General features: G+C 52.0%; 1 protein-coding gene across 1 annotated transcript in view; it reads right to left on the bottom strand.

Annotated features, from left to right (window-relative positions):
* The window catches only part of LOC119973746 (plexin-A1-like), a 580418-nt gene that overhangs the window by 309244 nt on the left and 247139 nt on the right, over positions 1 to 24035 (bottom strand). Inside the window, exon 4 of the mRNA XM_038812164.1 lies at positions 1633 to 1773. Coding sequence (XP_038668092.1) covers positions 1633 to 1773 — 141 coding nt within the window. The remainder of the gene's footprint in view (positions 1 to 1632; positions 1774 to 24035) is intronic.

The raw sequence follows: 24035 nt of genomic DNA, 5'->3' as shown, positions 1-24035 counted from the left end.
GCTGGAGGGGGTTATTGAAGCAGGGAAGGGCAAGGCCACAGAGGGAGTGGAAAATGAGGGTAGGGAGTTTAAGATTGAGATATTGCTCGCCTGGGCTCCAAGGCAGGTCAGTGAGGTCAGCAGGTGATGTGCGACAGGTCGTGGGTGAGGATTAGGGCATGAGCTCTGGATGACCTCAAATTTGGAGGTCATTCAATTGTATCTCCAAACATGCCAAAGGCCTTAGATATTTCACAGACTGCCAAAGGAAGACAAATATATCTTACATCAAACAGAGGCAACTCACTCCCACAATAGATTATTCTCCCTTAGGCCCATGTGAAGCTTCAATTAGATTTTTGCTCTCAACTCTGTCCCATATTAGAGTTTACATACAAACTGCCTCAACCAGTTTCCAGCCTACAACCCACTCTGGGGTGCACATTATATTATATATTTAAAAAAACAATTTCTCAATTAGATTTTACCCTGTACCTCACTCTTGGGAATGAGTTATTCCATATCAAAATCACACAAAATCCTTGATTCGGCTTCACCTTGTAACTCAATCCCTTATCTGTTAACAGGGAGGCAGTGGCGTTGTGGCATTGTCACTGGGCTAGTAATCCAGAGAACATTCGCCGAGGACCTGTGTTCGAATCCCATCACAGCAGATGGTGACATTTGAATTCGATTAAAATATGGAATTAAAAATCTAACGATGACCATGAAACCATTGTTGTAAAAACCCATTTGGCTCACTAATGTCTGTTAGGCCATAATGGCTGAGCAAAGCACTCCGTTCAAGGGCAATTAGGGATGGGCAACAAATGCTGGCCAGCCAGCGACACACACATCCCATAAGTGAATTTAAAAAAATTTTGTTTATAAACCACTCGAACTATTCAATTAGACGCCAGCCTGAAACTCCCTCCCAGGTATTTTTTTTATTCCATATGTAACAAATCCAAAATGCTCAACGAGATTCTAGCCTGCCATTCATGCCGGAGTGCCTGTTGTTCTACATACAGGTGATGGTAGGGTGATCATGGTTCGGCACAACATTGAGGGCCGAAGGGCCTGTTCTGTGCTGTACTGTTCTATGTTCTATATAAACCCCTCAAATCCTTCACTTAGATTGAAACTGTTGAGTACGACCGTCCTTCAGAGAGATACTTGGGCGGCTGCCCAGCTTGCCGTTCTTTCTCTGACCGTTACAATGGAATATTCCCGACTTTCGATTTTGACTTGATCGCAGGTTAGAATCCGGTGTCAATGCACCATCTGCCCCTGGGCTACACATGGGCTACACTGCAGAGGCCCTGGGCAGCTCGAACCTCTGAGGAAACATTCAACACTGTGGACAGCAGTCTCTACTGTAGTCAACACTGCCCCAATGGGAATCTGGGCAGACGGTTATCTGGAGTCCTTGCAATGCAAACCCATCCCCACCACCACCACCAGTTCAGGATGGAATAACTCAGGTTTCTGATTTTCTGATCACAATTCAGCAAATGCCTGCTAAAAAATCTGCGTGGCCGTGATATCCTCGGCAGCCCCATGGTTGAATAGACCATCAATGAAGCTTTAATGGAGACCTGCCAAGTGGAACCCACCAACGGCAGTAGTTTCAAGAAAAGTGGCTTTAGTTACCCGCTTTTCGCTCATTGCGTAGATGTACTGGTAATCGGGACTGAACACCAAGTCGTGGAGTATGGGGCTTCCAGCGGTGACCGTCACGTTTTCGTACAGCATGGGACCCCCTGAGCCCGGAGTGATGGAATCAACCAGGATCTGCAAAAAAAAAAACACAATGCGATTGTCGTTAGAATAAAGTGGTTATCAGGCATTCAACGTTGGAAAGCACTCTCACAGAGACACCCCCTTCCTTATCCCAGCTAACGCCTCTCACAAATGGCAATTAACCTTGCTGCACAGGACAAGTTTAGCCCCCTACTATACTCCCTCTACACACATCACTGCGTGGCAAAATTTGGTTCCAACATGTTTGCTGACGACACGACCATAATGGGCCGGATCGCGAATAACGACGAGTCAGAATACAGGAGGGAGATAGAGAGCCTAGTGGAGTGCTGTAATGACAACAATCTCTCCCTCAATGTCAGCAAAACTAAAGAGCTGGTCATTGACTTCAGGAAGCAAAGTACTGTACACACCCCTGTCAGCATCAATGGGGCCGAGGTGGAGATGGTTAACAGCTTCAAATTCCTAGGGGTCCACATCACCAAAAATCTGTCCTGGTCCACCCACATCGACGCTGCCACCAAAAAGCACAACAGCGCCTATACTTCCTCAGGAAACTAAGGAAATTCGGCATGTCCACATCAACTCTTACCAACTTTTACAGACGCACCATAGAAAGCATCCTATCTGGCTGCATCACAGCCTGGTATGTCAACTGCTCGGCCCAGGACCGCAAGAAACTTCAGAGAGTCGTGAACACAGCCCAGTCCATCACACAAACCTGCCTCCCATCCATTGACTCCATCTACACCTCCTGCTGCCTGGGGAAAGTGGGCAGCATAATCAAAGACCCCTCCCACCTGGCTTACTCACTCTTCCAACTTCTTCCATCGGGCAGGAGATACAGAAGTCTGAGAACACGCACGAACAGACTCAAAAACAGCTTCTTCACCACTGTCACCAGACTACTAAATGACCCTCTTATGGCCTGACCTGATTAACACTACACCCTGTATGCTTCATCCGATGCCAGTGTTATGTTGTTACATTATATACCTTGTGTTGCCCTATTATGTATTTTCTTTTTATGTATTTAATGACCTGTTGAGCTGCTCGCAGAAAAATACTTTTCACTGTACTTCAGTACACGTGACAATAAACAATAAAATCCAATCCAAGTTTGAAACTCCTGATAAGTTTCTGTTAGAGGTGATGCAATGGGCGGGATTCTCTGCCCGCCGCGCCACATTTCAGCCTCGACCCCGGGCGGGATTCTCAGTTACGCCGGCCGGTCAATAGGGTTTCCCATTGTGGGGCAGCCCCACGCCGTCGGGACACCCCTGGGCGCCGGTATAACGGAGAATCACACCGGCGGAGAATCCCGCCCAATATGCCCTTACCTGAAGACAAGATCGGCTGTGGGGGGAAACGAGGACAGGGCTAATCAACGCCTAAATGCTTCCAATAAAATTAAAACGAGAGGAATAAATATTAAAGATGAGTTGAAAGCAAATCACCCATGTCTACATTCGTGGAGCAAGTTCCTATTGAGTTAAATAATCTACTTACAATCATTAAATCAACTTTTGAGTCTTCGTAACGAAGTTGAAGATGACATGTTTGAGGACTAATGGGATAAGGAGTTGCGAATTTATTCACTCGACTGAAAGTCGACCGCAGAATATTTACATTCAATTTTTCAATTGAACTGACATTATTACACTGGGATGCAGTTGGCAGTAATTTAATCCCCGATAATCTCAAATATAATCAAGCAGCAAACAATACCCCTGTATCGACGGCCAATCTCAGCAAACTCTTTCTCAGGGACCGCTGCCGTCAGACAAGTCACAGATGCAGGCGCTGGATTACGACGGCCAACCGCGCGTCTGTCAAAACACACACAGACCAAGTTGCCTCACTAAAGCAGTCACTTTGTCCATAAGGAGCCTTGGGGACGATACTCCACCACACAACCTTCACGCACATGTTTGGCAGGAGCGGTCGCCGATCTCACAGTTTGCAAGCTACCCCAGAAGCAGAAATAACCTAGTGTCAGGACAAGACATGAAACAAAGGCGTGCCCCCCCCCCCTCTGCATCCTTGTGTGGGTGTAAAAGATATCAGAGGCACCGTCTCAAATTAGAGGAAAGGAGTTCTCCCCAGTCTTCTGGCCAATATTTGTCCCTCAAATAACATTATTAAAAATGTAGCTTCATAGAATCATAGAATTTCCAGCGCAGAAGGAGGCCATTCGGCCCATCGAGTCTGAAAGAGCACCCTACTTAAGCTTATTTAGATCTTGTGTGCAAATTAGCTGCTGTGACTGCCACGTTCTAATAGTCGCTACATCCTCAAAATCGTACCATTGGCTGTAACTCACTTTGGGAAGTCCTGAGGCTGTGAAATTGATATTGCGCGAGTCACGTGGTTTTGCTCGCAGTTCGTGACTCCCTTGCCTCACTCACCTAATGGCTGGTGACACTAACGTAACACACTGAGGTCACAGAGCAAAACGCTCCAACCAAAATAATCCAGGCGGCGTTGAACAGCTTGGCAATGCAAGGGGAGCTCAGGACCCGGACCTTACTGGCCAACCTCAGAGGGCAGTTAAGAGGCAACCATGTTGGCGTGGGACTGGAGTCCCACGTAAACCCAGGCCACGTGAGACATCGTTTGCTCGCGGGTATTCTGCACCACACAATGGATCTTCAACCACAAATAAATCAGATTCATTAATAGCCTGAAACATTTCCCTTTCATTCCCCTCCTGCGTCTCATCTAAACATGAGATCCAACTTCTGATTAATATGTTGGCAACAGTAAAAGCACGCTTCTTCTCCTCCACAGTGACTCCCGTTTTACTGGGACTCCCCAAAGGCTCAGGAGAAACTCTTTGGTGATGCACATCTTTACCTTGAAGCGTAAATATATGCGCCTCGCTCAGCAACTGGGAGCAATTAATTAAGTACCAGCTTCTGCTTTCCCCGGATTCCCTGTGTCACCATCTTGCCTCCCATTATTTTGGGATCTTGAGGAAAACACACACAAGTCTGTAATCACAAGCCGAGCGCCCGGAGCCACCTCCAGTGCTCATGGGATACGCCCATTGAGTCGGTGAATTGTTTTGTTGAAATGAATCCTCGGCAGAGACCCTGAGCAGAAATAGAAAAAACCTCCAGCAGTTTTCTGTCATCACCTCAATTCTCCCACTGAATTGACTGTCTTCCGACCAAAAGTAAAATCCCCCCCCCCCACACACCACCCCACCCAATGCCCGCCATCGCCACCCCCCGCCACCACCACCACCCCCCGCCACCAGGTGGCACCAGCAGTGCCAGGGTGCCAGCCTACCCAGAGGGCAAGCACCTGGTGGCCTCCAATCCCCTGGGAGACCCCCACGAGTGCCATTCCGTCTGGTCGCCGTTTTATGGAGACCAGCACTGAACGGCGCTCTCCCAAGGTCTCCGAGATGAAGGGAATAGACCCCAACATCTCGGGTGCCCCACAATAGGTGGGGTTTAAATCGCAACATCTCCCGGCTTCCATCAGCCGCAACGTGGCCGTTCGAACACGCCCAGAATGTTTAGCCATTTTCTTTACACTTTGGTTATATTCTTTTTTTATTATCTTTATTGTCACAAGTAGGCTTACATTAACACTGCAATGAAGTTACTGTGAAAAGCCCCCAGTCACCACATTCCGGCCCCTGTTCGGGTACACAGAGGGAGAATTCAGAATGTCCAATTCACCTAACAAGCACGTCCTTCAGGACTTGTGGGAGGAAACCGGAGCACCCTATCCCCATAACCCACTAACCCCACCCAACACTAAAGGCAATTTTGGACACTAAGGGCAATTTATCATGGCCAATCCACCTAACCTGCACATCTTTGGACTGTGGGAGGAAACCGGAGCACCCGGAGGAAACCCACGCAGACACGGTGAGAACGTGCAGACTCCGCATAGATAGTGACCCAACCCGGGAATGGAACCTGGGACCCTGGAGCTGTGAAGCAACTGTGCTAACCATTGGGCTACCGTGCCGCCAAGGTGAAACTAAATAAGGACACTGTCCAACTTCCTCATAGCATATTAAGTCTTAAAGGAAGAAAATTACTCTCATTTCTAAAGCCCCTTTCCTCAGCGCATCCCAAAGTGCCAAACAGACAATCAAGTAGTTTTGAAGTGTAGTCATTCTGGTAACAGGGAGTAAAGCAACCAACTTGCACATGGAGCTCCCTCACATCCAGCAATGAGAAAACTGACGGAAACACTGATTTTACAAATGTTAGCTGGGGGTTGAATATTGGTCAGGGGACATGGGGAAGTCCGCTGCCCGAGGAGCTACTACATCTACATAAAGACAGGTTAAGTGAGTGGGCAAAACCTTGGCAGATGGAATATAATGTAGGCAAATGTTGAGTTATGCACTTTGGTAGGAGGAATAAAGGAGCTGAATATTATTTAAATGGAGAAAGACTGCAGAAAGCTGCAGGACAGAGGGGATTTGGGGGTCCTCGTGTATAAATCACTAAAAGCTAACATGCAGGTTCAGCAGGTAATTGGGAAGACAAATAGAATGTTGCCCTTTATTTCAAAGGGAATGGAGTATAAAAATAGGGACGGCTTGCTTAAATTATGCAAGGATCTAGTTTGACCACACCTGGAATACTGTGAACAGTTCTGGTTCCCTTATCGACAGAAAGGGATTTTATGAGGAGACTTTGGATAGGTTGGGCCTGTGCTTATTGGAGTTTAGAAAAATCAGATGCAATCTTATTGAGACATATGGGGGGGGATTCTGTGATCCTGAGGCTAAGTGTTGACGCTGTCGGAAACGCCGTCGCGTTTCTCAACGGTGTCAATGCGGCCTCAGGATCAGCAATTCTGGCCCCTACAGGGGGCCAGCACGGCACTGAAGGGGCCCACGCCGCTCCAGCTGCTGATCCCGGCGTCAACTGAGCGCCGCGGGGTCCGCGCATGCGCAGTGGCACCGGTGCCAACGCACACATGGCACAGGGCTACAGGGACCGGCGCATAGGAAAGGAGGCCCCCAGCCAGAGAGGCCGGCCCACCGATCGGTGGACCCCATCGGAGGCTCCCCCGGGGTCGGACCCCCCCCATCCCCCCTCAGGCCGCCCCCCGACCCTTCCACGCCGAGTTCCCGCCGGCTGAGACCAGGTGTGGACGGCGCCGGCGGGACTCAGGTTTTTTTTTTTACGACGACCGCTTGGCCCATCCTGGGCCGAGAATCGGCGGGGGGGGGGGGGGGGGGGGGGGGGGGGGGGGGGGGGAGCGCTTGACCGGTGCCGCGCCAACCACGCCGGCTCCAATGGCGCCGATTCTCTGCTCTGCGGAGAATAGCGTGCCGACGTCGGGACGGCGCGCCGTGATTCGCGCCGGCCGCGGGGATTCTCCGGCCCTGCCCCGAGCTGAGAGAATCCCGCCCAGGATTCTGAGGGGGCAGGTCAGGGTAGAAGATGAGGAATACCTCGTGTGAAAGACAGCCCCTCCCTCAGTGCTGTGTCAGCCAGGGTTTCATGTACAATCTCCGGTGTGGCATTCTGGCACGGAGGTGAGAACATTACTCACTAAAAGCCATGGCTGATTAATTTAAGCCATCAATGTTTAGGCAGAATCTGCTCCCGAGGTCAAACGTGCGAGTTAAACCCAGTGACTGCCCACGAGGAAACAGCAGGAGACGCATGAGCAAGAAAACACTCGTCAGCCCATAAGCCAACCTCTTCCTGATAAATCAACCCCTCAGCAGCCATCACGTAACTCGAATCCCATATCTACATCTGTTCAACTAACCTATGCACTCTGTTCCAACGGCCGATGATTAAAAATTGGACAGAAAAAAAGATCGCACCCCACCCTCAGTTTCAATGAGTTGCTTAAGCCAAGCAGGATGACTTGAACACCCAACCATTTGGCTCAGAGGCCAGCATTCTACACGCGAGCCAAGCGAATCCACGTACCCTGCACGACTTTGGGTTGTGGGGGTGAGACCCACACAGTCATGGGGGGAATGCGCAAACTCCACACGGACAGTAACCCGGGGCCGGGATCGAACCCGTGTCCTCAGAGCCGTGAGGCCTCAGTGGTAACCACCGCGCCTCTGTGCCGCCCACCTTTAGCTGATGTTTACCTGGAGGTGGATGGTGGCCTGCTCGAGTCTACCCTGCCGATAGACACATTCTTGAGCTTTAGCGGGGTTAGAATACAAGGCAGCAAAGTGGAGCTGAGGCCAGGATCGACCCGGAGGGCCAAATGGACGACTTCTTATGTTTCGATAATCAGTGGGGGAAAGGGGTTGGGCAAACCGATGATCTTCATGTGGAGAGACGCCTCCTGTTCAGTTCGAGAACTGGTTGAAACCTCAGGCTGTCAGTCTCATTGAGCTGAAGGCGTTCCATTCACTTACCCTGGGTGAAGGAGAAGGGTCAGGAAACAGCGCTGGTTCAACAGAGAGGGAGAACTAGAAAGAGCCGGGTCACCAAAACGGTCTCAGGTGTAGCTTTCAATCAGCTCGCCAAAATCATCGCCACCTACAATGGGTCAAAGAGTGACAACAGGCTGCAAAGGGGTCAGGGCAAGCCTGCATAAATCCCAGGCCTCTCACACTATAACTGGTGGGAATCAATTCTATTGGAACCAGGTGTGCTTTCAGTTAACTCGGCCCAGTGCGAGCGGCATAGTCACGATCCATATGTAAATACAGCTTCATTAAAGACTTGCTGCAGAATTTACCCTCAGGCCAAATCTGCTCAAGGAGCATTTCTTTTTAGAAAGATGCAACAGTTCCAATAGATGATCCTCTCCCATCCTGTTTTCTCACGACAGCCATTGTTTGGCTGCAGAGCCAGGAGGCATTATTCCCTTTCTGGTACAACTGGCCATTCCTCAGGTACAAACTCGGGAAATCAAGTCGGCTCTTTTGACACCTTGCCGGTCTGTTTGTCACTCCATCTGCACCTCATCGAGGGGGGGGGGGGGGGGGGGTTGCGGGGTGGGGGAGTGAGGAAAGAGGCTCCCCATTTGCTAATTGGGCGGCACTTTGCTGGAGAGTTTGTCTGTGCAGGTACCAGGCAAGAACAGGATCATAAAAATGTACAAATTAGGGAGAGCAGGCCATTCGGCCCATCAGGCCTACTACATAGAACAGTACAGCACAGAACAGGCCCTTCGGCCCTCAATGTTGTGCCGAGCCATGATCACCCCTACTCAAACCCACATATCCACCCTATACCCATAACCCAACAACCCCCCCCCCCCTTAACCTTACTTTAGGACACTACGGGCAATTTAGCATGGCCAATCCACCTAACCCGCACATCTTTGGACTGTGGGAGGAAACCGGAGCACCCGGAGGAAACCCACGCACACACGGGGAGGACGTGCAGACTCCACACAGACAGTGACCCAGCCGGGAATCGAACCTGGGACCCTGGAGCTGTGAAGCATTTATGCTAACCACCATGCTACCCTGCTACCCTACTCTGCCATTCAATAAAATCATGGCTAATCGGATTATGGCCTCAACTCCACATTCTGCCCCTCCCCCTGTTACTTCTGACTCCCCTGTTCGTCAAGGATCTACCTACCTTGAAACTGTTCCTTGGCCCTGCCTCCCCCACTCTCTGGGGAAAAGGGTTCCGACGAATCAATTGAATTGCAGCAGCTGCCACAGTGGGATTTGAACCTGCGTCCCCAAAGCATGAGCCTGAACCTCTGGGTTGCTAGCCCAGTGACATTGCCAGAATGCCACTGTACAGAAAAAAAATCGCACCCCACCCTCAGTTTCAATGACTTGCTGAAGACAACCAGGAAGACTTGAACACCCAAATATTTGGCTCAGAGACCAGCATTCTACAAGCGAACACCCTGGATCATTAGGATTATGATTACGGCCACCCCAATCCCCCCCCCCCCCCCACCACCTCTCATGGTTCAGCACAGTGGGCTAAACAGCTGGCTTGTAATGCAGAACAAGGCCAGTAGCGCGGGTTCGATTCCCGTACCAGCCTCCCCGAACAGGCGCCGGAATGTGGCGACTAGGGGCTTTTCCCAGTAACTTAATTTGAAGCCTACTCGTGACAATAAGCCATTTTCATTTTCATTTCATTTCATTTTCATCGCAGAACGTACAGTGCAGAATCTTCCTTCCTTTTCTGCCTCACTGTTTACCCAGCTTCCCCCTCGTTCGCCTCAGCCCCGACGGCAAGTTCCACACTCTCGACAGTCTCTGGATTAAGAATTTCCTTCTGGTTCGAGGCTCACACTGGAGGCTTCCAGTGGCTAACGGAGGGGTTTATTGATGAAAGGTAAAGGCAGTTAAGTAACAGGCACAGAACACTGCGCAACACGTCTGAACACTTCAGCCCCACGGCCCACACCGCAGGACGTCCTGCTCCCAGGGACCCGCACAAACTCCCTATTGGCCGGGCTTTGCGTGCTTGCACACGATTGGCCCCGTGGCGGTCACCTAGTCATGTCTTGTTTTCAACAAATACCTCAAAACTGTATTTCTGTTGTCTTCTTCAGAGTCAAACATCTTGCTACTTGAACACTTGGCTTCTTTTGCTCTCATTCAGTCACAGCCAGTGCGGTAAGTCTAGCTGATATTAGGGATGGGGGTGGGGGACGAGGGAGGGTAAGCATGGGTGTTTTATCCCTCGGGCATCGCAGTAGCACAGTGGTTATCACTGTTTCTTCACAGCTCCAGGGTCCCAGGTTCGATTCCCGGCTTGGGTCACTGTCTGTGCGGAGTCTGCACGTTCTCCCCGTGTCTGTGTGGGTTTCCTCCGGGTGCTCCGGTTTCCTCCCACAAGTCCCGAAAGACGTGCTTGTTAGATAAATTGGACATTCTGGATTCTCCCCCTGTGTACCCAAACAGGTGCCGGAGTGTGGCGACTAGGGGCTTTTCACAGTAACTTCATTGCAGTGTTCATGTAAGCCTACTTGTGACAATAAAGGTTATTATTCAAAAAAAGCAGGGTGACCAACTGTCCCTTATTTTGACCAATTGTCCCCTGTCTCCAAGACAGCTTGTGGGACCCGAGATTGGGAAACGCAGCTGAAGGCATTTGAGCGAGATGGTGGGGGCGATTCTCCAATATGGAGCCTAACAATTCGTGCTGTTGTGAACGCCGTCGCGTTTCACGGCGGCGCGAACCAGGCCCGCTTACGCACGATTCTGGCCTCCAATTGGCGGGCCAGATTGTGGGCCAGACACGATCGCAGGCCACCCCCGGTGAAGGAGAATCTCGTGCACCTCGGAGAATCGCGTGCCAGCATCGGGGCGTGGTTGCGCCGATTCTCCGGCCCGGCGATGGGCTCAGAGAATCGCCCCCTCATGAGTCTGTGAGTCGATCAGCTGAGAGATCACAAGTTGTGACACCATAAGGAAAGTTGTAAGTGGTGGTTACAACCGCCCCCCCACCCCCGGTGCCCCTCACCCCACCTTCTTGTGATATGGTCAGCAGCACATGCCCTTCCCATCACCCAAGGGTCAAAGTGTCTCATTTAATGTCATCTGAGATGGTCACAATGAGAAAGCGAGGGAGAAAAAGAGAGAGAGAGAAAAGAAAGAGAAGGAAGAGACTGGGCGGGATTAGCGAAGACCTGGTGGGATCTGGGTGGAGGCCAATTAAGAAGCAGAGGCATTGATTCCCTCTGAAAACCAGCCCCCACCTGGGACTGAGTCTGGGAATGAGGGAGGCGCACAGCGTGAGCCAGTCAAACACTGACAATCGGACGCCAAGGGAGATGCAGGACTCACACATAGGGACCCGGATACCAACGGAGCGGCAGAGGTCAGACAAGGATAGACTGGGGCGAAGGAGCTATATTTGGTTTTAAATTGCCGCATGCGCGGGAGCGCTAGCGTGTGCTGGCGTCACCCCAGCGCGTGCACAGGGGGTTCATCTCCGCATCGGCAATGGCGAGGTTGGCAGCGGCCGATGCAGAGGGAAAAAGTGCCTCCACGGCACAGGCTCGCCTGCGGATCGGTGGGCCCTGATCGTGGGCCAGGCCACCGTGGGGGCACCCCCCCGGGGCCCGATCCCCCCCGCGACCCCCTGAGGACTCTGTAGGCCGCCTGTGGAGCCAGGTCCCGCCGGTAAGGACCTGCTGTGGTTTACGCCGGCGGGACACGCCGAAAGCGGGCGGCCACTCGGCCCATCATGGGCCAGAGATCGCCGAGGGGGCACTGCCAGCAGCCCTGACCGGCGTACCGCGATTCCCGCCCCCGCCAAAACCCCGGCAGCCGGCGGGGGAGGGATTCATGCCTCCCCCCCGGCGATTCTCCGACCCGACCCGGGGTGGGGGGGGGGGGGGGGGGGGGGGGCGCGGAGAATCCCGCCCATGGTCTTTTCTCTGGTTTGAAGATTGGAGTAGAGGCTGAGCACTCCGGTTGTGTCCATCGTAATTCGTGTCATTTTCATGAGAAAAGAAGCATGAGGAGATTATTAATGAGAGGAGCGGGGGTTCTGCAACTTCAGGAGAAATGAATTTTCCATGTGCAGCTGCCACAGTGCAGCCAAGCAGAACCTGTCCTGTTGCTATTAGGCCACAGGCTAATTGCTGTAAGCCGGCACATCTTGAGCTCGGTGACCGCTTTAATGGTTTCACCGCTCGGGCAGGGTGGCAAACGTTTGCAAATTCACAGATCACAGCCAGAAGAAGGCAGAGCAATGTGACAGCGTTCCTGACTCAACACAACGTCCCCGCAACTGTGTGGGGAAGGGAAGAGAGAGAAGGGAGCAACGATGTGAGAGGATCGGTGAGGTCATTCATCCCAGTTCCAGAACATCGCTGCGGGAGTTCCTCGGGGTAGTGTCCTCGACCCAACCACCTTCAGCTGCTTCATCAATTTTATTTATTTTTAAAATAAATTTAGAGTACCCAATTATTTTTTATAATTAAGGGGCAATTTAGCATGGCCAATCCGCCTATCCTACACATCTTTTGGGTTGTGGGGGTGAAACCCACGCAGACACGGGGAAAACGTGCAAACTCCACACGGACAGTGGCCCAGAGCCGGGATCGAACCCAGGTCCTCAGCGCTGTAGACAACAATGCTAACCACTGTGCCACCGTGCTGCCCTAGCTGCTTCATCAATGACCTCCCTTCCTCATAAGGTCAGAAGTGGGGATGTTTGCGGGTGACTGTACAATGTTCAGCACCATTCGCAACTCCTCAGATACTGAAGCAGTCCGTGTCCAAATGCAGCAAGGCCTGGACAATATCCAGGCTTGGGCTGACAAGTGGCAAGTTACATTCACACCACACAAGTGGCAGGCAATAACCATCTCCAACCAGAGAGGATCTAACCATTTCCCCATGACATTCAATGGCATTTCCATCACAGAATCCCCCACTATTAGTGTCCTGGGATTACCATTGATCAGAAACTGAACTGGACCCAGCCATTTAAATACTGTGGCTACAAGAGCAGATCAAAGGCTAGGAATCCTGTGGTGAGTAACTCACCTCCCAACTCTCCAAAGCCTGTCCACCATCTACAAGGCACAAGCCAGGAGTGTGATGGAATACTCTCCACTTGCCTGGACGAGTGCAGCTCCAACAACACTCAAGAAGCTCGACACCATCCAGGACAAAGCAGCCCCGCTCCATTGGTACCCGTTCAAGATTCAATCGCTCCGCCACTGACCGCACAGACTGCAGCAGTTCAAGGTAGCAGCTCACCACTGCCTTCCCGAGGGCAATTAGGGATGGGCAATAAATGCTGACCTCGCCAGCGACGGCCACATCCCATAAATCAATTTGAAATACACAAGGAGTGTGAGAGAAAGGCCACGGAGGGCGGAGAGAAAGGATGGGGGGGGGGGGGGGGAGCCAGGGGAGGTTGGGAAGTGGCAGGAGAACGAAAAAAGGAGGAGGGCGAGCGAAGGGGGGGGGGGGGAGAAAAAAAAGAGGAAGAGAAAATGAGGTGCTGGATGCAGCTCCGCTTCTATCGATTGTCGAGTGCACTCTCCCCGGAGTTGCGTGAGAGGCTGGCTCACACAGCCACGCAGTGTTAATGAACAGCACGGCGTACAAAATACCAGCAAACAGGGCTGGGGTGTGGGGAGGGGCAGGGGAGGGGAGGGGGAGGGGAGGGGAGTGAGGAGGGAGGGGAGGGGGGGGCTTGGGGAGGGGAAGGGGGGGGGGAGAGAGGGGAACTCTCCCGATTACCAGCCAGATGGTAATAAATTCAACATCCTTTTTCTGTCCTTTCGGACACGACATGCAGTATTACTTTCAACTCTTATCTGAGGGGATTGATTAGTTGGCTGTGCCTGGCAGTGTCACCTGCAGCAGGTTAGCACACAGCCATACTTCAAAGCTGTTGACTTATCTGGGAGGACCAGATGCTGACACGTCTCCCAATTAACTCTTTATATCTTTGAGCAGTCAGCAGAGAACAACATTTGGAAGTCTCTGCGACAACCAATTAAAAAATGCCAAATTGCGCCGGCCGCCGGGATGATGGATGAAGCAGAGCTTTGGGTACGTGCCCGATTTCTTATCCAGTACCTGATACAGGTTAAGAAATAAGCTGCATTTCTACGGCGCCTTTTACAGCCTCACTTTGTCCTGAAGAGCTCTTGCAACCACTGAAGTGCCTTTGAAGTGCAGTCACTGTTGATGTGTAGTAAACACAGCAGCCAATGTTGATGCAACAAACTCCCACAAACAACAACTTGGCGATAACCAGGTAATTATTTTTCCTTCATGTCAGCTGAGGGATAAATATTGGCCAGGACACCAAGTGGGAACGCCGTAGCCCTTCTTCCAAGTTTGCATTCACCCAAGATGGTAGATGGGGCCTTGATTCGTTACTCCTGCCGAAGGACAGCACCTCTGATAGAGCAGCACTCCGACAGAGCTGCACTGGAGTTCCACTCTCGATTGTGTCATGGGTAAATTAAAAGAATGAAAGGAAGCAGGAGGAAGGTTAACCTCACACACGCATACACCGCACCATTCAGCTTTCCAAAGTCCAGTCAGCATTATATTCCCCACTCATCACAAATTCAATGGTAACACAATCATTCACAAGTGCTTCATGAATTATAGGACGGGATTCTCCAATAACGGAGCTATGTCTCCACGCTGGCGTGAAAACCGGCGCCAACCACTCCGGCGTCAACGTCCCCCGAAAGTGAGTCTCCACTTTCCAGGGGGCTAGGTTGACGGCGGAGTGCCTCCCCCAGCTCCAGCCAGCGCCGAAGGGTGTATTTCCGTGCATGCGCGGAGCGAGCAGCGTATTTCCGTGCATGCGCGGAGCGAGCAGCGTATTTCCGCGCATGCGCGGGGGGTTCCCATCTCTGCGCCGGCCCCTGGGCAATATGGCGCGGCCATACAGGGGCCCGTGCCGGAGGACGGAAGGCCCCCACGGAACCGGACCGCCCGTCGATCGGTAGGCCCTGATGGCGGGCCAGCCCACCTTGGGCGCACCCCCCCCCAGGGTCCGGAGAATCGCCGGAGGGGCCGCTGTCAACAGCCCCCGACCGGTGTGACGGGAATCCCGCCGGCCCCCAAAACACCGCGCCGGAGAATAGGGAAGCCGGCGGCGGGGCGTGAATCACACCTCCACCTCGGGGATTCTCCGAGCCAGCGCAGGGTCGGAGAATCCCGCCAGACGGGTTTTCTGCAGATTTGGTCAGGGGAATGGGAATTGTGGCTCAGTTGTCTATCCGTACGAAACACTCTCCATCTGGCGTCTCCCACTTCTCCTGTTCTAGGCCTGACCTGTGGAGGAAGAGGCACAGGCCACCCAGAGGTGAAGAGACAGTTCGAGAGCACACACAGAGCATGAGACACACTTGATTCCCCCCTGCCTCACCCAGGCAGACAGCTGTTTTCAACAAACCAGCCATAACCCAATCGCTAAGGAATGTTCCTGCATGCCTGTTGAAGCTAGAGGAGCTATGTTTCATGTCCGTGTCGTCTTCGGGAAAACAGCCAAGCGTGTGTGTCCTCCCCAACTGGACGTGGTTCAGATTCTTCCCACTGTCAGCAACAACCCCCCCCCAGTCACCCCTTCCTCAACTAGTCCGCCAGGCGGTTGCTTAAACACACAACACGTTCATCAGGAGAGACTGATCACAGCAACTGCTCCGTTATGCAGGACACAGTCACGGTCGATTTTTGGAGGGATTTAGTGATTAAAACACTCGGTGCTGAGGCTTGGCAGTGGGTTTCGAGACAGGGACTTTGACCTCCGCTTCACACAAGGCTTTAACCTCTGGAAAGTAGAGGGGTCAGGTGACACTCAATCTAGGCCGCAGCCCTGCACCTCACAACGGAGACTCCCAGCGGCTCAGTGGGCAGGAGCAGCTGAGCAGAAACATTCCCAATTCCATCCCGACTCGGATATAAAGGATGACGGTGCGGCTAAATGGACGCAGAACATTTGTGAACACAGATTTGTGGCCTCCCTTGGGACAGAATGCAGGGGAAGTCATAGAGTGGCAAGGCATCATTGAGAAACATCCGGTCAAGCAGGTGTTACAGTTCTACCAAGAACACGTATTTATACAGCAACTTTAACAGAATGAAACATCCCAAGGCTCTTGATAGGCGCATTCTAAAACTAAGTACTATATTGAGCCAGGTAAGGGACTATTAGGTGACCAAAAGGGGAGTCAGTGAGGTATTTTTTAATGAATGCGTTAAAGGAGGAAAATGAGAAATGGAGAGATTTAGGGAGGGAATCCTACAGTTTGGGCCTTGACAACTGAAGACATGGCCACCAATGGGAGAGCAATTGGCATGCCCAATTTAAGGAGCACAGATTTCGCGGAGGGTTGTGGGGTTGGAGGAGATTACGGAGATGGGGGAGGGAGGGGTGGCGAGGCTAAGGAGGGATTTCAACACAAGGATGAGAAAACAGGACATTGCTTGACGGGGAGCCGTGTGAGTCGGTGTGTTTGATCAGGGGTGACCGGGCAACAGGAGTTGCTGAGTGAAGACAGGGGCAGCAGAGTTCATGGAATCACCGGGGCGCAGGAGGCTATTCGATCCATCGTGTCTGCGCCAGCTCTCCAAACAACAGGCTTATTCTATTCTTTTTTAAATTTAGAATGCCCAATTATTTTTTCCAATTAAGGGGCAATTTAGCGTGGTCAATCCACCTACCCTGCACATCTTTGGGTTGTGGCGGTGAGACCCACGCAGACACGGGGAGAATGTGCAAACTCCACACAGACAGTGACCCAGAGCCGGGATCGAACCCGGGTCCTCAGCGCCGTGAGGCAGCAGGGCTAACCCACTGCGCCACTGTGCTGCCCCTGATTTATTCTATTCAAATCATAGATTATCATAGAATTTAAAGTGCAGAAGGAGGCCATTCAGCCCATTGAGTCTGCATCGGCTCCTGGAAAGAGCACCCTACCCAAGGTCAACACCTCCACCCTATCCCCATAACGCAGTAACCCCACCCAACACTAAGGGCAATTTTGGACACTAAGGGCAATTTATGAAAAATGAAAATCGCTTATTGTCACGAGTAGGCTTCAATGAAGTTACTGTGAAAAGCCCCTAGTCGCCACATTCCGGCGCCTGTCCGGGAGGCTGGTACGGGAATCGAACCGTGCTGCTGGCCTGCTTGGTCTGCTTTAAAAGCCAGCGATTTAGCCCAGTGAGCTAAACCAGCCCCTAAACCCCCTTATCATGGCCAATCCACCTAACCCGCACATCTTTGGACTCTGGGAGGAAACCGGAGCACCCGGAGGAAACCCACGCACACACACAGGGAGGACGTGCAGACTCCGCACAGACAGTGACCCAAGCCGGAATTGAACCTGGGACCCTGGAGCTGTGAAGCAATTGTGCTACCCACAACGCTACCATGCTGCCCTTTTGAATGCCTTAATTGAATTATTGAAGGCCTTTTGAGAGTCCATATACATCACATCCAGAAGTATTACCCTGGAGCGTTCTTTATTATTCAAATCACTCGGGCAGCACAGTGGCGCAGTGGTTAGCACCGCTGCCTCACGGCGCCGAGGTCCTAGGTTCGATCCCGGCTCTGGGTTACTGTCCGTGAGGGGTTTGCACATTCTCCCCGTGTCTGCCTGGGTTTCGCCCCCACAACCCAATGATGTGCAGGCTAGGTGGATTGGCCACACTAAATTGCCCCTTAATTGGAAAAAATGAATTGGGTACTCTAAATTTAAAATAATATATATAAATATTATTCAAATCATTCACCCACATACGGAATCGCCGCTCAGCATGGGACTTTCATGAAAAGTTAACATCTTTTTGCTCGAAACTCATTTTCAAATCATTTCTATCCACCTCTTTCTTGTGGGCAAATAACCAAAGAACACCAGGCCACGAACCATCTCGCGCTCCCCCCCCCTCACCCCGCCCATCTCTATCCACCCTGGGTAGATTATGTGCAAGTGAATCCGACAGCTAACTTGCTGCTGAACAGTGTTCTGCCACCCAGATCCCCGGAGTTTCCGTATAGCATGGAAACCCATCCAGGAGTTGTGGATGGTCACAAGTGGGCAGAATGTGTCAGACCTGCCAGGAGTGCGATGCAATAGTCAAGCCCAGAGGCCATGAAGGTTTAAGCAGCAGGTGGGCTAATATTAACCAGTGATGTGTCAGCGTTGGGATCAGCTGACAAAGACATACCGGGAAAACAAATTTGTTCACAAGGTGCAGCCATGTTGGCTGAAGCGACGTGAGATTTGAGCGCAGCAAGATTCCCCAAAATGCAAGGGGATGAGTCGTTTGTTAATCTGTTTGGCGCCGTTGACTGAAGTATGAACGCTGTTCAGGACACTGGGAGGAATTGCCCAGTTCTTCCGTGAATGCTGCCCTCCGTGCCGGACTCGAAGGGTCAGCACGGACTTTGTGATCAAGCCCCAGGTGCGGGATTTGAACCTGCGACCTCGTGACCCAATAGACAACAATGCAAATGCTAGGTTTGCATGCAACGCTTGCCCAGAGGTGGGACAGGTGGTTGTTAAGAGAAGGGGAATTTTACGTAGACCTACACCCCCCCCCCCCCCCCCCCCCCCCCCCCACCCACCCAGACTTTTGTTTTTGTTTTTTGTCCAGACTCCACTCAACCACTGATTGGTTGGAACAGGGCCCACATACCTCAACAGTCTGACACCCTGACAGAGCAGAGCTATGTACCCAGCCCGCACCCTGCCAAAACAAATCCCGAGCACCGGCAGAGTAGATGGGGGAGGGGGGGGGGGGGAATACAGTTCAGGGACTGGATTCTCCGGACCTCGATGCCGAAATCGCGATCGGCGACAAGGCGACGAATCCGGTCTCGTGCACGAAATCGGGACCGGCGGCGGTTCCACTATTCTCCACCCCACGCCCCGAAAAGCGGCGTACACGGGGAGTACACTGCGCCGAGTATCCACCACCTCAGGCCATTGTCAGAGACCCGCGCCGCGATGCTCCGTCGCTGCCATGGAGCATGGCGCGGCCGCTGGAGGCCGCCGCCGTGCACACGCGCGGCCTCTGACCCGGACGTGCGGGGGGCCGAATCAGCAGCTGGAGCTGCGAGTTCCGCGACAGCTGCCTATTAGCCCCCAGCAAAACGGTGAACCTTTGGCCTTTTGACGCCAATTTTCCAAATATAAAAGACCACAGTTTTCACGACGGGGTGGGGACATAGCCCCAGAAACGGAGAATCCAGCCCCATATCCCTGAACACACCGGAGCAGCCCAAGTGACTGCACTGGCTGGTTGAAGGAACTAACCAAATAACCCCTCGCCCTAGCCTTTCCCCCAGCCCGGCCAATTTTTTTCATTTCAAATATACATCAAATCTCCTTTCAAAAGTCAACACTCGAATCTGTCTTCACCGGGCACTTTTGATGGGATATTGTTAAACCCTCACTCACCTCTCCTGAAGCACAAAGGCAAAGAATGTGATTGTCCTTTTTAGTCCCAGACACTCAAATTATTAAGTGACTGAATGGAAAATTCATTTGATTTAATGGTGTGCAGTTTTAAACAGATTGCTCTTAATTTTGTGTTTCAGTTTCATTTTACACTGTGCCAAGTGAAGGATAATGGGGCCATAATTACATCCAATTAAAAGAAAGTTATAACCAGCACTCGTGAACGAATTAAATCTCAGCTCCTCCAACAGAGGAAGTCATTGCTTTGTGAGAACAGGACTGTGTCTACAACCACAGCCAGGGAGATTCCAGCCCAAATCAACTTAGCTCTGGGGCTGGGTGCTTTGTGGTGGTGGGGAGGCCCAAACATGAGAGAGTTATTTCTTCTTCAGCTCTCTGCTCGCTAGCAGGTCCGAACCACAGCGCCACAATGTCTACGGCAGGGGGGCGAGGAGGCAGGTCCTGTATCCACCACAGCCAGAGCAGGAGTCAAACACCACGATACTGGCTCGGCACTGAACCACACTGACCATCCAGCCACCCGGCACCGGGTCCAAGTTTCCGTGGCAACATACACTTCTTGGGCGCAATTCTCCCAAAGGGAGACAAACAGCCGACGCCGGAGTGAAACCCGGAGTGTTTCACTCCGGCATCGGAGGCCGCTCCTTGCCCCCTATTCTCCCCCGCCCCACCCGCCGCCCCCCCCCCCACCCCCACCCCCCACCCCCCTTTCCCGGGGGCTAGGAGCGGCGCCGTGTGAATTCCGCGCGGCAGACCTTGACGCTTGCGTCAAAGCGGCGCAGCGGGAATGACACGGCCGGCGGCGCCGAAGTGACGTCAGCCGCACATGCGCGGTTGCCGTCTTCCCCTCCGCTGCCCCGCAAGACATGGCGGCTTGATCTAGCGAGGCAGCGGAGGGAAAAGAGTGCATCTTTTAGAGACGCCGGCCCGACAATCGGTGGACACCGATCGCGGGCCAGACATCTGCTGAGCACACGCCTGTGGTGCTCGATCCTCCCTCCGCCCTCCACACTCACAATGTTCACGCCGGCAGCGACCAGGTATTGTTGGCGCCGGCGTGAACCGGTCGGGTTCAGCAGGCCGCTCGGCCCATCTGGGCCGGAGAATTGCCGGTCGCCGTGAGAAACGGCAAGCGGCGATTCTCCGAGCGGCCTGTCGCAAAATGCGACACGCCATTTTGGGGGGGTGGGAGAATCGCGGGGGGTGCAATAGGCCCTCCCGTGATTCTCCCACCCGGCGTGGGGTGCAGAGAATCGCACCCTTTATTTTTTTAATTAAGGGGCAACTTGGCGTGGCCGATCCCCTTAACCAGCATATCTTTGGGTTGTGGGGGTGAAACCCACGCAGGCACGGGGAGAATGTGCAAACTCCACACGGACAGTGACCTGGAGCCGGAATCGAACCGGAGGCAGCAACACTAACCACTACGCCACCGTGTCGCCCTGCTTAAGGAGCATCGTAAAGAAGGAAAGGGGTAGAGAGGTTTAGAGAAGGAATGCCAGAGCTTAGGGCCATGGAAGCTGAAGGCAAGGCCACGAAATGAGAAGGGCCAAAACCAGGAAGGCCATGGATGAGGGAGGTCAGATCAAGACGGGATTGGGATCGGTGGGAAAGACTCCAATCGCCAAATATTAAACTGTCGCCACCATGTGTAAACAGTCAGAGAAATTACTTTAAAACTTTTAAGCAGATTGGAAAAAATGCGATAACTCCAGAGACGTTGCTTGGGCGGAGCAGATGTGGCAGCACTCATTAAACCAGAGACCAGCAGAAGCACCCTCCCCACCCCCAGCATTCACCCCCCCCCCCCCCCCCCCCCCCCCCCCCCCCCCCCCCCCCACACAAGAGTAAACCTTTCCACTGGTCCCTCCTGCCATACAATACATCGCTTCGCCTAAAATGCTCACAGTCATAAAAACAAGAAACTACGATGGAAGCACTAAATCCACTATATTAAAATTTAATTTGCTTCCTCCTTCCTTGGTTGCCCTGTGATTAACCTCGATACCAAGGGCACTGTGTACAGAATTTTAATAAAACGTTGACATTATTAAAAAAAAAAGATTTGCGCACCCTTGACAATTAAGCTAATTAGTTTAATACAAAATTGATTGAGAAAAAGTTAAGTGGAGGGTGCAAGCCTCGGCCTACTAGGCCGCTTTGAAGCCTGGGAGATTTGTTTGAGCAAGCCAGGGGGAGGGTTCAAGGGTTGTTTGCTGCAGCTGGTAAACTGAGGGACCGGCCAGTTTCTTTTTTTTGTGCAGGCTGATGCATTTTAAATTCACAGGAGAATAATTTACAGATGTTCTTTCCACTGGCCCGTCCAGGAGATAGATCTCGGGATTTATCACATGCAGACAACCTCTCTAGAGTATAGCAAAACAATGTTTTTTTTTGCTTCGCTTATCTCCAATTGGCGACTTTCACCATCTGCTGCTGGTTTTTAAAAATATATTAATAAAATATATACATATGGCCTTGTGTATCAATTTCCACCTTCTACGAGGAAATTAGTAAGATGGAATAGCATTGAGAGTTTTAAAACCCCTGTATTCCCAAATTACTTTGCTCATTGTACACAACAATGGTGAAAGCTGACAAGGACACATCATTAAGGAACTGTAACACAAGGAAAGCCTTCATCCTTTTTCAAGCCCTGCTTCTCACATCTCCTGTTGCCCATTTTGTTTGCTCCAGCTCAAGAACGGGAAGCACGGTAGCATTGTGGATAGCACAATTGCTTCACAGCTCCAGGGTCCCAGGTTCGATTCCGGCTTGGGTCACTGTCTGTGCGGAGTCTGCACATCCTCCCCGTGTGTGTGTGGGTTCCCTCCGGGTGCTCCGGTTTCGTCCCACAGTCCAAAGATGTGCAGGTTAGGTGGATTGACCATGATAAATTGCCCTTAGTGTCCAAAATTGACTTAGTGTTGGGTGGGGTTACTGGGTTATGGGGATAGGGTGGAGGTGTTGACCTTGGATAGGGTGCTCTTTCCAAGAGCCGGTGCAGACTCGATGGGCCGAATGGCCTCCTTCTGCACTGTAAATTCTATGAAGAGGGTTGTTCGGTTCCCTCCCGGGTGCCGCACAGTTCAGTTCGGGTTGGCAAACGGGTTGCCGCCTCTGGCTAGCTGAATAACAACAAGACCCCCCTCATCACCCAGAAAAAGCAATCGTCTAATTGTCTCATGGAGATCCGTGGAGTTAGGAGGCGGCCTTATGGCGCTGTGGGGGTAACCGCCCTGCCTCTCGAGGCAGAGGCGCCAGGCTCAAATCCCACCCCAGAATTTGACGGCCAAATGAGCTGCACCTGCAACGCGGCCAAATAGTTTGGGTATCAACCTGCCATTGGCGAGCGTTGGAAGGATTTACGAGTTGACATTCGACCTGTTTGACCGTGCTGTGAGCGAACGTAGCCATCGAGCCCTGGAGCGGGGTCTCAAGCCTCTGTCTCAGAAGGGATGGGCATTACTCACTGCATCGCAAGACCCCCTCTGGGTTCGTCAGTAATGAATCCAATGGGGAATTCAGGGGCAACCTGCTGGCACAGGAAGTGGCGAGAATGTGGAACTCGTGGCCTCAAGAAATAGTTGAGACAAGTAGGGTAGATGCATTAAGGGGAAGAAAGACATATACGAGGGAGATAGGAAGAGAAGGATAAATTGATAAGGTGGGATAATCTTTATTATTATCACAAGTAGCCTTACATTAACACTGCAATGAAGTTACTGTAAAAATCCCCGAGTCGCCACATTCCGGCGCCTGTTCGGGTACACAGAGGGAGAATTCAGGATGTCCAATTCACCGAACAGCACGTCTTTCAGGACTTGTGCGAGGAAACCGGAGCACCCGGAGGAAACCCACGCAGACACAAGGAGAACGTACAGACTCCACACAGACAGTGACCCAAGCGGGAATCGAACCTGGGACCCTGATGCTGTGAAGCAACAGTGCTAACTAGATGATGGAGGGTGGGAAGAGGCTCCTTCTATATGATGGAAGAAAGAAAATCAGAACTTCTACCCATTGTTACGCATAGCTCTGGACCACAGAAACCTGGACTCCTTTTTGGGGTGGGGGTGGTGCGTCTCAAGGGGCTGTTTTGCCTGCCTCTGCTCCTATTTCTTATATTCTTATGCTCTTATGACCCCCAGTGAGTCCCTTGGGTAAACAGAGGGATTCCCATGACTGGGGAGATCTCCGAAGCTAACATTTACCCATCAACCAACATTCATTTGTGGGATCTTGCTGTGCACAGATTGCCCGTCAGGTTTGCCAATAATAAAACCCGTGACTGAACTTTAATGACCTCAATCAGCACTTTGGGAAGTCCGGACCAGTGAAAGTTTCTACTTCTTTACAGCAGATCTTGCTTTCCCTACTGGACGGGCAATCCAGAAGCCTGCACTAACGATGGGCGAAAGAGCAGTTCAAAT

Source organism: Scyliorhinus canicula, chromosome 11, assembly GCF_902713615.1.
Source record: "Scyliorhinus canicula chromosome 11, sScyCan1.1, whole genome shotgun sequence".
Taxonomy (NCBI): Eukaryota; Metazoa; Chordata; class Chondrichthyes; order Carcharhiniformes; family Scyliorhinidae; genus Scyliorhinus; species Scyliorhinus canicula.
This window is presented reverse-complemented; position numbering and strand designations above follow the sequence as displayed.